Source organism: Rhincodon typus, chromosome 42 (assembly GCF_021869965.1).
Source record: "Rhincodon typus isolate 14 chromosome 42, sRhiTyp1.1, whole genome shotgun sequence".
NCBI lineage: Eukaryota > Metazoa > Chordata > Chondrichthyes > Orectolobiformes > Rhincodontidae > Rhincodon > Rhincodon typus.
This window is the reverse complement of record NC_063373.1, coordinates 5,656,145-5,670,158: the sequence shown is the minus strand read 5'-3', so window position 1 is coordinate 5,670,158 and position 14,014 is coordinate 5,656,145. Positions and strand designations below refer to the sequence as shown.

Below are 14,014 nucleotides of genomic sequence, written 5' to 3'. Positions count from 1 at the left end.
GTGATTTCAGGAACTGCTGTTCATTAGATGATCAAAGCATCTATTTCTGCTGATGTTAATAAACTCCAGCTTCGTAGTAGATGTTAATAGTCAGGTTGAAGGATAAATAAATGAACTTTATCAAAACGGTGTGCCAAGTCTTTTCTAATATCACAAATGCAGGTTTGATCCTTTTGAAGTAAGACAAGAGAGAGGGAGGGATGTGGGTGAGAGGTCCATGTCAAGAGAAAGTGGGGAGAAAGATGAGAGCGGCAGGGAGGGATTCCTGTTTCCTCATTGTTGCTGCTGTGTGAGGGACACCCCATTCTCCACTAATTCCCATTCCCTTGTCATTCCTGCTGTGTGGTGGTCTCTCTGTCTTTCACTGATTCCCATCCCTTGTCACTGCTGTTGTGTGAGACATTCTGTGTCTTTAACTCATTCCCATTTCCCTGATCATTGCTGCTGTGAGGGACTCTCCATACTCCACTCATTCCCATTCCCTCTGGGCGACCAGAATTGCACGTAGTTTTCTAAAAGTGGCCTTGCCAATGTACCTGTGCAGCTGCAACATGACATCTCAAATTTCTATACTTAATGCATTGACCAATGAAAGCAAGTGTGCCAAATGCCCACTTTGCCATCCTGTCTACCTGCAACTCCACATTCAAGGAACTTGATTTCCATTCTGTTTTTTATTCATTCACGGGGTGAGGGCATTGTTGGCTAGGCAAGCATTTATTGGCCATCCCTAATTGTTAAGAGTTAGCACATTGCTGTGGATCTGGAGTCACATGTAGGCCAGACTAGGCAAGGATGGCTGTTTCCTTCCCCAAAGGACATCAGCGAACCAGATGGGTTTTTTTTCCCTGACAATCAACAATGGATTTACGATCATTATTAAACACTTAATGGCAGGATATGAACCCGGGTCCCCAGAACGTTACCTGGCCCTCTGGATTAACATCCCAGTGATAACACCATTAGGCCATTGCCTCCACCTTCTTCCCCCCAGGGCTACTGTGAGAAGGCATCCCGCCTCCGCAACCTTTGATCAGAAACAGTACGGTTCTGAGGAAGGGTCACTCGATCCGAAACGTTCTGATTTCCCTCCCCGGGTGCTGCCAGACCTGCTGAGCTTCTCCAGCCATTTCCGTTTCTGATTTTCAGCATCCGCAGTTCCTTCGGTTTTTTGGAAAATAAAATGTGGACTGACGGCACTTGCTTGAAGGGGAGGGGGTGGTGCGTTGGAGAAGCGGGGGGGTGGGGTCCTTCACCCAGAATCCCCCGCGCGGGAGAAAGTCCTCTATCAGCTGCGCGCGGGAGGTGGGGGTGTGAAACGGAGAGGCCGGGCGCATGCGCAACGCCTCGCGAATCCGAAGCTATGGCGGCGGCGGTGGGGGTCGCCGAGACGTCGCTCGGTAAGGCGCGGCGGCAGCCAGGGAGGGCCACGAGTTCGGGGAACAAAACCGGCGGGGGAGGGTCGGTCAACACCCAGGGCGAGTCTCGAGCCCCTCGGGGAAGACGGTGGAGGTCCCGCGTTTGGCAGACGCCGAGGTTTTTGTGTCGTAGAAGAGACACGGCCCCGCCGGCGGCCGCCATCTTGTTTCAGCCTCGAAACGGGGCGGAAGGGGTGGGCGCTGTGCGCATGTGCGGCCCCGGCCTGGCACGTCACGAAATGGGCGGGGCTTATGGGGCGCCCTCCACGTGACCCATCGTGTGACAGTGGTTGAGACCCAGTGTTGGACTGGGGTGGACAAGGTCAGAAAACGCACAACATCAGGTTACAGTCCAACAGGTTTATTTGAAGACGCAAGCTCACAGAGCCCTGCTCCTTCTTCGGCTGTCAGTGAGAGAGGTGGCATCAGACACAGAATTTATAAGCAAAAGATCAAACGGTCATAGCACTGATGTCAATGTGTTGCACAAGGTAGCTGTTAAAACTTCAATCAGTTAGAAAGGACTAATATGCAAATTCCAGAATTTCTTTCAAGTCACTGCCCCGAGATAACTAAAGATTTTATCCGTTCTCTCAGTACACCAGAGGTGACATCCCAGGTCAGACAAAGCATTTTAGGTGTGAGACCTTGTTTAGAATCTGGCTGTGTATCAACTTGGAGTCAGACCGGCTTTATTTCCAAAGTAGGAATTCATAAAATGCTGCATTGACTGTCTACAAATTGTGTGCTTTTTGAACAAAATAGAATGTATCTGCAGTTACAAATCTGCAAATGCAAATTCACCCCATAGATTTATGTGTGCGTGTGCGCGCGGAGGGGCAGGGAGAGAGAATGTGTGTATATGTGAGTGCAAGTTTGAGGGAGAGTGTGTGTGTGTGTCTGCGTGTCTGCGTGCAGACAGGCAGAGGGAGGGAGGGAGTGAATCAGGGAATCCCTTCAGTGTGGAAGCAGGCCATTCAGCCCATCGAGTCCACACCTGCCCTCCCAAGAGCATCCCATTCAGACCCAACCCCTTACCTTGCCTTCCCTTCTGCTAACCCACCCAGCCTGCACATTCCCTGGACAATTTAGCCCAGCCAATCCACCCTAACCTGCGTATCTTTCAGACCATGGGAGGAAACCGGAGGAAATCCCCATGCAGACACAGGGGGAGGGGGTGGGAATGGTGAGAACATGCACACGCTGCACAGACAGTCGCCCGAGGCTGGAATTGAACCTGGGTCCCTGGTGCCGTGAGGCAGGGTTGCTAACCACAGAGCTGGGAGTGGAGAAGTGAAATGGGGGTGGGGAAGCAGTAACAGCACAAAAGCAAAGAAGTGCGGGTGCTGAAGGTCTGAAACACAGACAGAAATTGCTGGAGAAACTCAGCAGGTCTGCTGAGCTGGACAGATCCCTGATCAGTTGGGCAAATCAAGATTTACAGGGAACACTCAGGAAAGTGGCCGTGAGTTATGTCGGATCAGCCATGATCCCAACAAATGGTGGAGCAAGCTCAAGGGATCTACTGCTGTTCCCATTTCTTATGGTCCGGCAGCATCTATGGGGAGACAGAGAAAATGGAGTTGACGTTGCAAGTCAGGTGACCCTTCTTCGGAACACTGAACCCGAGATGTTAACTCTGTCTTCTCTCTTTATCCGCACATGCTGCCAAACCTGCTGAGTTTCTCCTGCAATTTCTGTTTTGGTTTCAGATTTCCAACATCCACAGTTCTTTGTTTTATTTTCATGAAGGTATATTGGCCTTCAAGGGAGCACAATGTGCGTTTGCAAAAATGATACTTGGCCTTCAGGAGGTAAGTTGTAAGGAGGGATGATACAAATTGGGCCTGTTTTCCTTTTGGATTCAGAATGTCAAGGAGTTATCTGATCAAAGTCTTCAAGATAATAAAAGGAAAGGACAGGGTCAATAAAAATAAATTATTTCCATTGGTTGGAGATTCTTGAACTGGGGGCATAGTCTCAATATTAGGACTGACCATTCAGGAAGAACCCCTACACATAAAGAGTAGTAGAGATTTGGAACTCTCTTCCACAAATGGCAGAGGGTGCTGGATCAGTTGTTAATTTAAAATTTGACACAGGTAAGATTTTTGAACAAAAAAAGAAATTGCTGCAGAGATCTAGCAGCACCTGTGAAGAGATGTTCTGAATGGTCACTGGACCTGAAACGTTGACTCTGCTTTCTCTCCACAGATGATGCCAGTTTTGCTGAGTTTCACTGACAATTTCTGTTTTGATTTCGGAATTCCAGCATTCTCAGTTCTTGGATTTTTTTAATCAAAAAAGTTTTTGTTAAGCAAAGGTATTAAGGAACTGTGTTCAATTCTGGTCTCCCTGCTATTGGAAAGATGTTAAACTTGAAAGGGTGCAGAAAAGATTGACAAGGATGTTGCTGGGGTTGGAAGGGTTTGAGCTACAAGGAGAGGCTGAATAGGCTGGGGCTATTTTCCCTGGAGCGTCAGAGGCTGAGGGGTGACCTAATAGAGGGTTTATAAAATCATGAGGCAATGGATAGGTTGAGTAGCCATGGCTCCCCCCCATCTCTCGAGAGGGAATAGGTGGAACGTGGAAGGGGAACGATTTAAAAGGGACCTGAAGGGTAACTTGATCATGCCAGAGGGTGGTGTATGTGAGAAATCAGCTGCCAGAGGAGATGGTGTAGGCTGGTATAATTACAACATTTAAAAGGCATCCAGATTGGTACATGAATAGGAAGGGTTTGGAAGGATATTGGCCAAATGCTGTCAATGGGACTGTATTAATTTAGGATATCTAGTCGACACAGACGATTTGGACCAAAGGGTCTGTTTCTGTGCAGTAAATCTGTATGAGTCTAAAGACCCCTCGCCATCATCTGTATCAAGTATTCCCAGGACTCTGAATGAACTCTGATGAATATGGGGTCCAGTTAAAGGGCCTGTTTCTGTGCAGGACCTCTCCATGTCTCTTTGACATGGGCCAAACTCTAAGTGTGGAGCTTGGCCACAGATCAGTGATGACGTCATTGGATGGTGGAACAGGCTCTAGGGGCTGAATGGCCTCCTCCTGTTTCTTATTTTAACCCGGAAAAGAGGGAGGGTTTAAGGGATGTGGATTTATAGCTTTGGCGCAACCAGCGAGGTGAGGGGTGGGGTAGGAAAAGGAAATATTATCCCTAGCTTCTGCATTTCCGCACCGCATTTACAAGAGATGATTTTTGTTGAACTCCTTCAACAGGGGATCAGATGGGAGAATTTTTCAGACCTCCAAGCAAACATCATGGCAAGACCTGACGGGGAGTCAACGCTGAGCATCCGGATCTGAGTTGCCATTGGGCCCCTGAACGCACAGCAAGAAATGTGTGTCCGCTTGGTGCCTGGGAAGAGGTTTCCAACCTTGGTGTGACTGGATGAAGCCACCAGGAGTGCACCCACGCCCGGGCGAGAGCGTTCCGGCAAATGGACCGTTGGAACCGAATCGTTTTTAACGCGGCACAAAATCAGGACAAAACCGTCGTCGCTGCGAACAGCGGTGGGAAACCGGGGGCCCGCGTCCCGTGCGGATGAGGCTTCAGTCGGCTGCATGGAGAAACCGTGGAAATGCGGGGACTGCGGGAAGAGTTTCAATTACCCTTCCTGGCTGGAAATCCACCGGCGTGTCCACACCAAGCCCGGGCCGGCGGAGAAACCGTGGAAGTGCGAGGAGTGCGGGAAGGGGTTCCACTACCCTTCGCTGCTGAGGAACCACCAGCAGCGCGTCCACACTGGGCCCAGGGAGAAACCGTGGAAGTGCGAGGAGTGCGGGAAAGGGTTCAGCTACCTGTCCCTGCTGCGGAACCACCGGCGGGTCCACACCAGACCCAGGCAGAAACCCTGGAAGTGCGAGGACTGCGGCAAAGCGTTTGGTCACCGTTTCCTGTTGGACAGCCACCAGCGAGCCCACGCTGGGCCCGGGGACAAGCCGTGGAAGTGCCAGGACTGCGGCAAGGGTTTTGACTACCCGTCCTGGCTGGAGATCCACCGGCGGGTCCACACGGCGCCCCCTGGCGCCGGGGACAAGCCGTGGAAGTGCCAGGACTGCGGCAAGGGGTTCGACTACCCGTCCCGGCTGGAGAACCACCGGCGGGTCCACGCAGCGCCCCCCGGGGAGAAGCCGTGGAAGTGCCAGGACTGCGGCAAAGCCTTCTGCTACCCGTCGCTGCTGGAGAACCACCGGCGGGTCCACACGGCTCCCCCAGGTGCCAGGGAGAAGCCGTGGAAGTGCCAGGACTGCGGCAAGGGGTTCTGCTACCCGTCGCTGCTGGAGATCCACCGGCGGGTCCACACCGGGGAGAAGCCGTTCACCTGCTCGCTGTGTGGGAAGGGATTCACCATGTCGGCCTGCCTGCTCTCCCACCAGCGGACGCACACTGAGGAGAGGCCCTACAGCTGCCCTGCCTGTGGCAAGTGGTTCAGATCCTCCTCCGACCTCAACGTGCACCGGCGAGTCCACACTGGCGAGCGGCCGTTCACCTGCCCGGTCTGCGGCAAGGGCTTCTCCTGGTCGTCCAGCCTGCGCTCTCACCAACGGGCCCACGCCGAGAAGCCACTGGGCTGCGGCCGCTGCGGCAAGCGGTTCCGGCATGCCGCCAGCCTGGCCGAACACCAGCGGGCCCACACCGGCGAGAGGCCGTTCGCCTGCCCGGTCTGCGGCAAGGGCTTCACCGGGCCCACCAGCTTCCAGAGGCACCAGCGGGTCCACACGGACGAGAGGCCGTTTGCCTGCCCCGAGTGCGGCAAGAGGTTCCGCCAGGCGTCCGACCTCACCTCCCACCGGCGGGTCCACACCGGCGAGCGGCCCTTCGGCTGCCCGGCGTGCGGCAAGCGCTTCACCAAGTCCTTCAGCCTGCTGCGCCACCGGCGCCTCCACACCGGAGAGAGGCCGTTCACCTGTCCGGGCTGCGGGGCAGGCTTCACCCAGCTGGCCAACCTGCGGGCCCACCAGCGGATCCGCAAGTGCCCGCCGCCGCCGGTCTCCCCAGCCGCCGGCGAGAAATAGCTGCCCTGCCCGGCCACCGGTTGCGATAGCCTGCCCCCCGTCGCGTTAGACCTCACTCCCGTGTTTCTTTTCCACTTTGAAAGCGAACGCGGTTTCCCCTCTCGTCCCTGTTGGGGCCCGAGGAAACCTCTTGAGCTCCAAGGCTGAGGGAGGGAGGCCTGGGCAGGGATGGAATGCCTGGGCTCACTGGCTGCTCCTGCCGCTCCTCCCTGTCGCTCTCTGGCTTCGAAATTTGACCCCGACCCGTCCAAAAGCGAAAAAGGACGTTGCAACGCATCGCTCCCACCTCGCTCCACCGGGAGGTCCTTGTTGAAAAATGCAGTGAACCTTTATTATTATGATTATTAACCAGCACCCACGGTACCAGGAGTTGTGCCAGTATTCCTGGATCGTCAAGATTGGGTGACACTTCTGCCAATGCCAGGGGTTTAGATACACCACTGTTGTATTTCTTTTTAGAGCGTAAATACTCCCAACATTGCATTGTATGATTTATCAAGAGCGCCAGTGGCTATGGTGCTGGATGAAACAAAGGTTTGCTCTACTGCGGCTCCTCGCACATCATTGGCAGACAAACGGGGGTGGGGTTACCGTTATCCACAGCGATGAGAGAAGGGTGTTTAATCTGAAATGCTGGCCGGATTCTGACGTGAAACTTCTGAGCAGAAGTGTCAACCTTTTGAAGACCGGGCTATGGTTTTGTTTTCTCTCCACAGCTGCAGAGCAAAATAAAACGGGACTTTAAAGATAACCGTTGGCCTCCGGGAAGTGGTGGGGGAGGGGGGGGGGAAACAACCTGGAATTCGCGAGCTGTGGAAATGTCCACCCTTTCTTAACGCCCAGGACGGCCGAAGCGCTCTCTGACAACCACTTCGAAAGAAATTCCCTGTTACGCTGCACGTGTGTCACCGTTGAGAGCCATCCACCTCTGGGACGTTTGGGAGTTGATATCCCTTGCTGCGCTGGGGCCTGGAGCCACATGTAGGCCAACTCCTTTGCTGAATGACTGGAGTGAACCCGAGGAGTTTAACTTTTTTATTAAACTGCAGTTGTTACATGATTTTAATTACAGACTTTGCCAGATCCAAAAATCTCACCACCTCCCCCCTGTCTGTAGCAGGACTGTTCCATCTCCAGAACTTTAGCCCGAGCCTCTGGATCACTGTTCCAACGAACCGCGTTTACAGTTTTATTTGAAGCTGGTTGAAAAGGAAGACCGAAAGTTGTTTGATGGGGAGCCTTTGCTTGCCTCTTTCTGCAGGCAAGCAGAGACTCTGACCCCCGCCCCCCCGCGACAACTTAGCAATTGATATGATCTTTGCAGCGCGGAAAGAGGCTGTTCGGTCCATCAGGCCTACACCGAACCCTCTGAGGAGCATCCTACCCCCTAGCCTGTTTCCCAAGGCTCATCCACCCAGCCTGCGCATCTTTGGATGCGACAGGGCAATTTAGCACGGCCAACCCACCCCAATCTGCACACTTTTGGACTGTGGGAGGAAACCCACGTAGACACCGGGTGGAAGAAGAGAATGTGCAGTCTCCCCACACGGAGAGTCACCCCCAGGGTGGAATTGAACCCAGGTCCCTGGCGCCGTGAGGCAGAAGTGCTAACCACTCTGCCATCCCATTTGTTATTTCACCGAATCTCTGTGGTGTGGAAACTGGCCATTTGGTCCAACAGGTCTACACAGATCCATTCCCCTATCCTATCCCTGCATTTCCCATCATTAACACACCTGACCTATACATCCCTGAACACTGCAGGGCAATTTAGCATGGCCAACCCACCCAACCTGCACATCTTTGGACTGTGGGAGGAAACCCACGCAGACAGCCACCCAAGCAGGGAATTGAACCCAGGTCCCTGGCGCTGTGAGGCAGCAGCACTAACCACTGAGCCGCCGTGCCTTGCGAGTGTGAATTGCCTCCAGACTGCAAGTGTTTCTGACTTCAGGCATCACAGAATTGCAAGAGGAGGCTATTTGTCCCATGTTGTCTACACCAGTTCTGTCCCTGTGTGCCAATCTTCTCCCTTTTCCCGTATCCCTGTCTGTCCCAGTAAGCCTCCAGTGCTCCTCTCCAATGCCCGAATCGAACCTGCCCTCCGCCACATTTCCGGGGCCATCCATTCCATTATCCTGAGAATATTAAATTGGATGGTGCAGTTCCACCAGGATTTCCCAAATGAGATGGAATACGTGGACTGTCCCATTTACACCGACAGACGTAAAAGCAAGAAACCCACCCCAGGAAATGACTTATCTTGGTCTAGTTCAATGAATACATCAGCCTGACACCCATGGACATTTTCGAGAAAGGCTAAAGATTGCAAGAAGATAGCTTTCTGTCAGATGTTTGTATCCTTCCCACATCAGTGTTTTTTTTAAATTAAACTGAAGTAGAGACCTATTACCTATTCCAAGGAAACTGACACTGCCGTACACCTGGATCAATATTCCCTGATCCAGGACCACTTAAAGCATTCTCTCCTGTTATAGGTTGTTTGTCATTCCTGCCAGTTTACTGTAAATATCTAAACTGATGCTTCTTAATAAAATTTCATTAAAATCACTTAGAGTTTTGCCTGTCCGCTCTTTTCGGGTAATCCGTGACTCCCCGGACTAATATCTCACACTCGTCCATGAGAAGGTCTGAGAACTGAACTAATCCAGAGCAACTTTGAGGTGTAGGGTCACGGCTCACGACTTGCGTTCCTTATCTCTTGAGTCAGGAAGTCGTCCGTTCAAATCCACATCGGGACAAACAGGCGGGAAAGCTCAGTCGACCTACCGACGCAGCGCTGAGGGTGCACTGCAAAGAGATGCCATCCTTTGGACATGACTTTCCTCCAAGGCCCCCGTCTGAAGTCTCGGTTTTCAGGGTGCCAGTCCCACGTGATGTTATTCTGAGCAGCAGGGGAGCTCTCCCTGCTGAACCACTCAAAACGTCTCCCTCAGCAAATAATTGCTGAACTGGTTGTCTGCCTGTAATCACACGATGCTCAGCTGTGGGAGCTTGCTGTGCGCAGCTTGTGTCCTGCATTACGACAGTGATGAAAGAGCGTTGCTGGCTGTAAACCACGATGGGACTTTCTGAAGGAGCAGAAGATGCCATGTCAATGCAATACAATGGGGTCTGATTGTTGATAGTCAAGAGAGGGTTTTAGTCTTTTCATACAAATCCAATTTTGTTTGGAATGGGTATTTTTACTGAAATGTACAGTTTAAGTTCTAAATTTCCCAGCCTTAAGCAGGGTTTTAACATAGTGTCCTCAGAAAGTCCAGTTGGGCTTGGTTCGTTAAAGAAGAAGCTGAAACCAGATAGATACAAGAGACATATAGACAGAGAGAAAAACAGACATGTGGACAGTCAGAGAGACAGACAGACACAGAGACATGCACAGGCAGATGCAGTCAGACAGACAAAAAGACAAGACATGGAGAGAGGCACAAAGAGACAGACAGAAACAGACATATATAGACAGACACATATATATATAGACATACAGACAGAGAAAAACAGACAGACAGATGTATAGACAGACAAATACAGGGACATACACAGGCAGACAGTGAAACAGACAGACAGGACGACAGGCACAGAGCGACAGATGGACATGAGAGACAGAGAGAAAAACAGACAGACACAGAAACATGCAGATACATACAGAGACAGACAAAAAGACAAGACATGGAGAGAGGCACAGAGACAGACAACATGAGAGACATACAGACAGAGAGAAACAGACAAATATATAGACAGTCAGATACAGAGACATGCACAGGCAGACAGAGAAACAGAAACACGAGAGACAGAGAGAGAAACAGACAGATAAATATGTAGACGAACAGACACAGACATGAACAGGCAGATAGAGAGACACAGAAAGACATATATAAACAGACACAGAGAGACAGAAAGACATATAAACAGACACAGAGAGACAGATAAACATATATAAACAGACACAGAGAGACAGACAGACATGGAGAGACAAACATTTTGGCAGATACAGATAGACTTATAAATTTGATTTTGCTTCCTCTTCCCTGAATTTCCTCTCTCCTCCCACCTTTCCTCCCTCCTCTGGCACAACAACCCTCCTGCTCTGCACTCCTGCAAAGTGACCATCTATCCATTCCCAACCCCAGCTCCCAGTTATGGGGGACATAATTACAGCTCCCACAGCCTTGAATTTTGGAATTTTATTTGTCACCTTCTCCCCCCCAATAATGTCTTGTCCTCTTTTCAAGACCAACTTGAGAACTCTGCACCTCTAAGTTTTTGGCCACCTCCTGCTGGATATTCATATTTTCCTGAAAATGCTGCTTTCTTGCCGGTCAAAAATGACATTCTGGGGTTAACATATTTCAAAACAACACAAACAGTCTCTTTAACAGCGACGCACAGATTCTAATGACCGCCAGTTTTCCAAATATGGCATTAGAAGATTCAAACAGGCTTTCGTAGCTAATCCCTAGCTAAACTAGAAAGAGTGCAGAAAAGATTTACTAAGATACTACCTGGACTGGAGGATTTGAGTTATAAGGAGAGGCTGGAGCATAGGGACTGAGATGTGACCTTATAGAGGTTGATGAAATCATGAGAGGCATTGATAACTTAGATAGCCAACAGCTTTTCCCCATGGTAGGGGAGTCTAAAACTAGAGGGGGTAGATTTAAAGTGAGAGGGGAGTGATATAAAACGGTCCAGTGGGGCAACTTTTTCACATAGAGGGTGGTGAGTGTCTGGAACAGATTGCCAGAAGTAGTTGTGGAAGCAAGTACAATTTTGTCATTTAAGATACATTTAGACAGGTACACGGATGGGTGGTTATGGAGGGATTTGGACTAGATTAATTGTGAAACCTGTGTGGCATGGATAAGTTGGGCCAAAAGGCCTATTTCCGTGCTGTTAACCTCTACGACTGATTGTGTTTATCTTGTTTTATCTTCTATGACCTGCAGTGTGACATCCCTGTTTGTTTCTGCAGACACTCATTCATGTTCAAAACGAAAAATCGACATACTAGTCGCTTCTTCAAATATTGCTTACGAGCATAGATGCAAATTCTCATTAACTCTGATTTTTTTCTTCACAGATGCTGCCAGACCTGCTGAGCTTTTCCAGCAACTTTTGTAGTTCTTTCTGCAGTTCTCTCGGTTTTTATTGAGTCTCACCTGTCTGCGCTTGGCCCATTTCCCTCAAATGTTTCTTATTCATGTACTCATCCAAATGTCTTTTAAACATTGCAACTGTACCTTCGCCCACCACTTCCTCTGGAAGTTCTTTCCACACACAAACCAGTCTTTATGTAAAAACAAAATGCCCCTCATGTCTTTTTTAAATCTTTCTCCTCTTGTCTTAAAAATATGGCCCTCTATTTTTGAAATATCCCACTCGAGGGGAAAAACACTTGCCATTCACCTCAACCTCCTATGCCCCAGTGGAAAAAAGTCCCAGCCTCTCCTTATAACTCAAACCCTCCATTCCTGGCAAGATCCTGGTAAATATTTTGTTTATCTTTTAATTCTTGCTAATTCCGACCTTGTCAGTCTTAAATGATTACACCCATGCTGCCCTCTGCTCTGTCACTTAGGCATTTGATCTATGATGCCCCTCCTGGCCTTGCAACAGATGTCTCTCAACTTTGCACAGTTAGTTCAGTATTTTATAAGCACCGTTATTGTAATAATCTGTGGAATTCTTTACTGCAGGGGGCTGTTGAGCCTGAGAGAGACAGATTTTTAACCAGTAAGGGAATCAAATGTTTTGGGGGGAAAGGCAAAGTGGAGTTGAGGGTGATCAGATCAGCCATGATCTTGTTGAACAGCAGAGCACATTCGATGGGCCGAATGGCAGTATCCTCCTATGTCTTATTGTTAACTGTTCACCTTGTGCAATCTCTTGCCCACACTCTCTGAGCACTGCCAAACAAAGAGACCTTGGAGTGCAGGTGTATACTCCCTTGAAGGTGGAGTCACAGGTAGACAGGATAGTCATGTTGCGGCTGTACAAGACATTGGGTGAGGCCACTTTTGGAATACTGCATTCAATTCTGGTCTCCATGCTATGGGAAAGGCGTTATGGAACTTGAAAGGGTTCAGCAAAGATTTACGAGGACGTTGCCAGTGTTGGAGGGTTTGAGTTCTAGGGAGAGGCTGAATAGGCTGCGGCTATTTTCCCTGGAGCGTCGGATCCTGAGGGGTGACCTTGTAGATGTTTGTGACATCATGAGTGGCAGTGATAGGGTGAACAGTCAATGTCTTTTCCCCCCAGGGTAGAAGAGTCCAAAACTAGAGGGGCATAGGTTTAAGGTGAGAGGGGAAAGATTTAAAAGGGACCTGAGGGGCAACGTTTTCACGCAGAGGCAAGTGCGTGTATGGAATGAGCTGCCAGAGGTGGTGGTGGAGGCTGGTACAATTACAACATTTAAAAGGCATCTGGACAGGTACATGAATAGGAAGGGTTTAGAGGGAAATGGGCCAAATGCTGGCAAATGGGACGAGATTAATGTAGAATATCTGGTTAGCATTTTTAATTTTTTTTTCTTATTCATTTCGTGGGATGTGGGCGTTGCTGGCTGGCCAGCATTTCTTGCCCATCCCTAGTTGACCTTGAGAAGGTGATGGTGAGCTGCCTTCTTGAACCGCTGCATTCCTCCTGCTGTGGGTTGACCCACAATGTTAATAGGGAGGGAATTCCAGGATTTTGACCCAGCGACAGTGACATATTTCCAAGTCAGGATGGTTAGTGTCTTGGAGGGGAACTTGGAGGTGGTGACATTCCCATATATCTGCTGCCCTTGTCCTTCTAGATGGAAGTGGTTGTGGGTTTGGAAGGTGCTGTCTGAGGATCTTTGGTAAATTTCTGCAGTGCATCTTGTAGATAGTACACACTGCTGCGACTGAGCGTCGGTGGTGGAGGGAGTGGATGCTTGTGGGTGTAGTACTAATCAAGAGGGCTGCTTTGTCCTGGATGGTGTCAAGCTTCCTGAATGTTGTTGGGGCTGCACTCATCCAGGCAAGTGGGGAATAATCCATCACACTCCTGACTTGTGCCTTGTAGATGGTGGACAGGCTTTGAGGAGTCAGGAGGTGAGTTACTCACTGCAGTATTCCCAGCTTCTGGCCTGCTCTTGTAGCCACACTGTTAATGTGGTGAGTCCAGTTGAGTTTCTGGTCAATGGTAACCCCCAGGATGTTGATAGTGGGGGATTCAGTGATGGAAACACCATTGAATGTCAAGGGGCGGTGGTTAGATTGTCTCTTACTGGTGATGGTCATAGCCTAGCATTTGTATGGTGCGAATGTCACTTGCCACTTGTCAGCCCAAGCCTGGATATTGTCCATATCTTGTTGCATTTGAACGCAGACTGCTTCAGTATCTGAGGAGTCACAAATGGTGCTGAACATTGTACAATCATCAGCGAGCATCCCCACTTCTGACCTTATGATGGAGGGAAGGTCATTGATGAAGCTGCTGAAGCTCTCTGAGGAACTCCTGCAGAGATGTCCTGGAGCTGAGATGATTTACCTCCCACAACCACGACTATCTTC

General features: G+C 50.0%; 1 protein-coding gene across 1 annotated transcript; it reads left to right on the top strand.

The window, feature by feature from the left end:
* Nucleotides 1-1,299: 1,299 nt before the first annotated feature.
* Nucleotides 1,300-9,026, top strand: LOC109925013 (zinc finger protein 45-like). Its single transcript, XM_048619220.1, has 2 exons — nt 1,300-1,400; nt 4,656-9,026. The coding sequence occupies exon 2, from the start codon at nt 5,001-5,003 to the stop codon at nt 6,453-6,455; it is 1,455 nt and encodes a 484-aa protein (XP_048475177.1). The 5' UTR covers nt 1,300-1,400; nt 4,656-5,000; the 3' UTR covers nt 6,456-9,026.
* The last annotated feature ends 4,988 nt before the right edge of the window (nt 9,027-14,014 follow it).

Bases quoted from the DNA above. Each gene is read 5' to 3' on its own strand.
- LOC109925013 (XM_048619220.1), top strand. From the start codon at position 5,001: ATGGAGAAACCGTGGAAATGCGGGGACTGCGGGAAGAGTTTCAATTAC.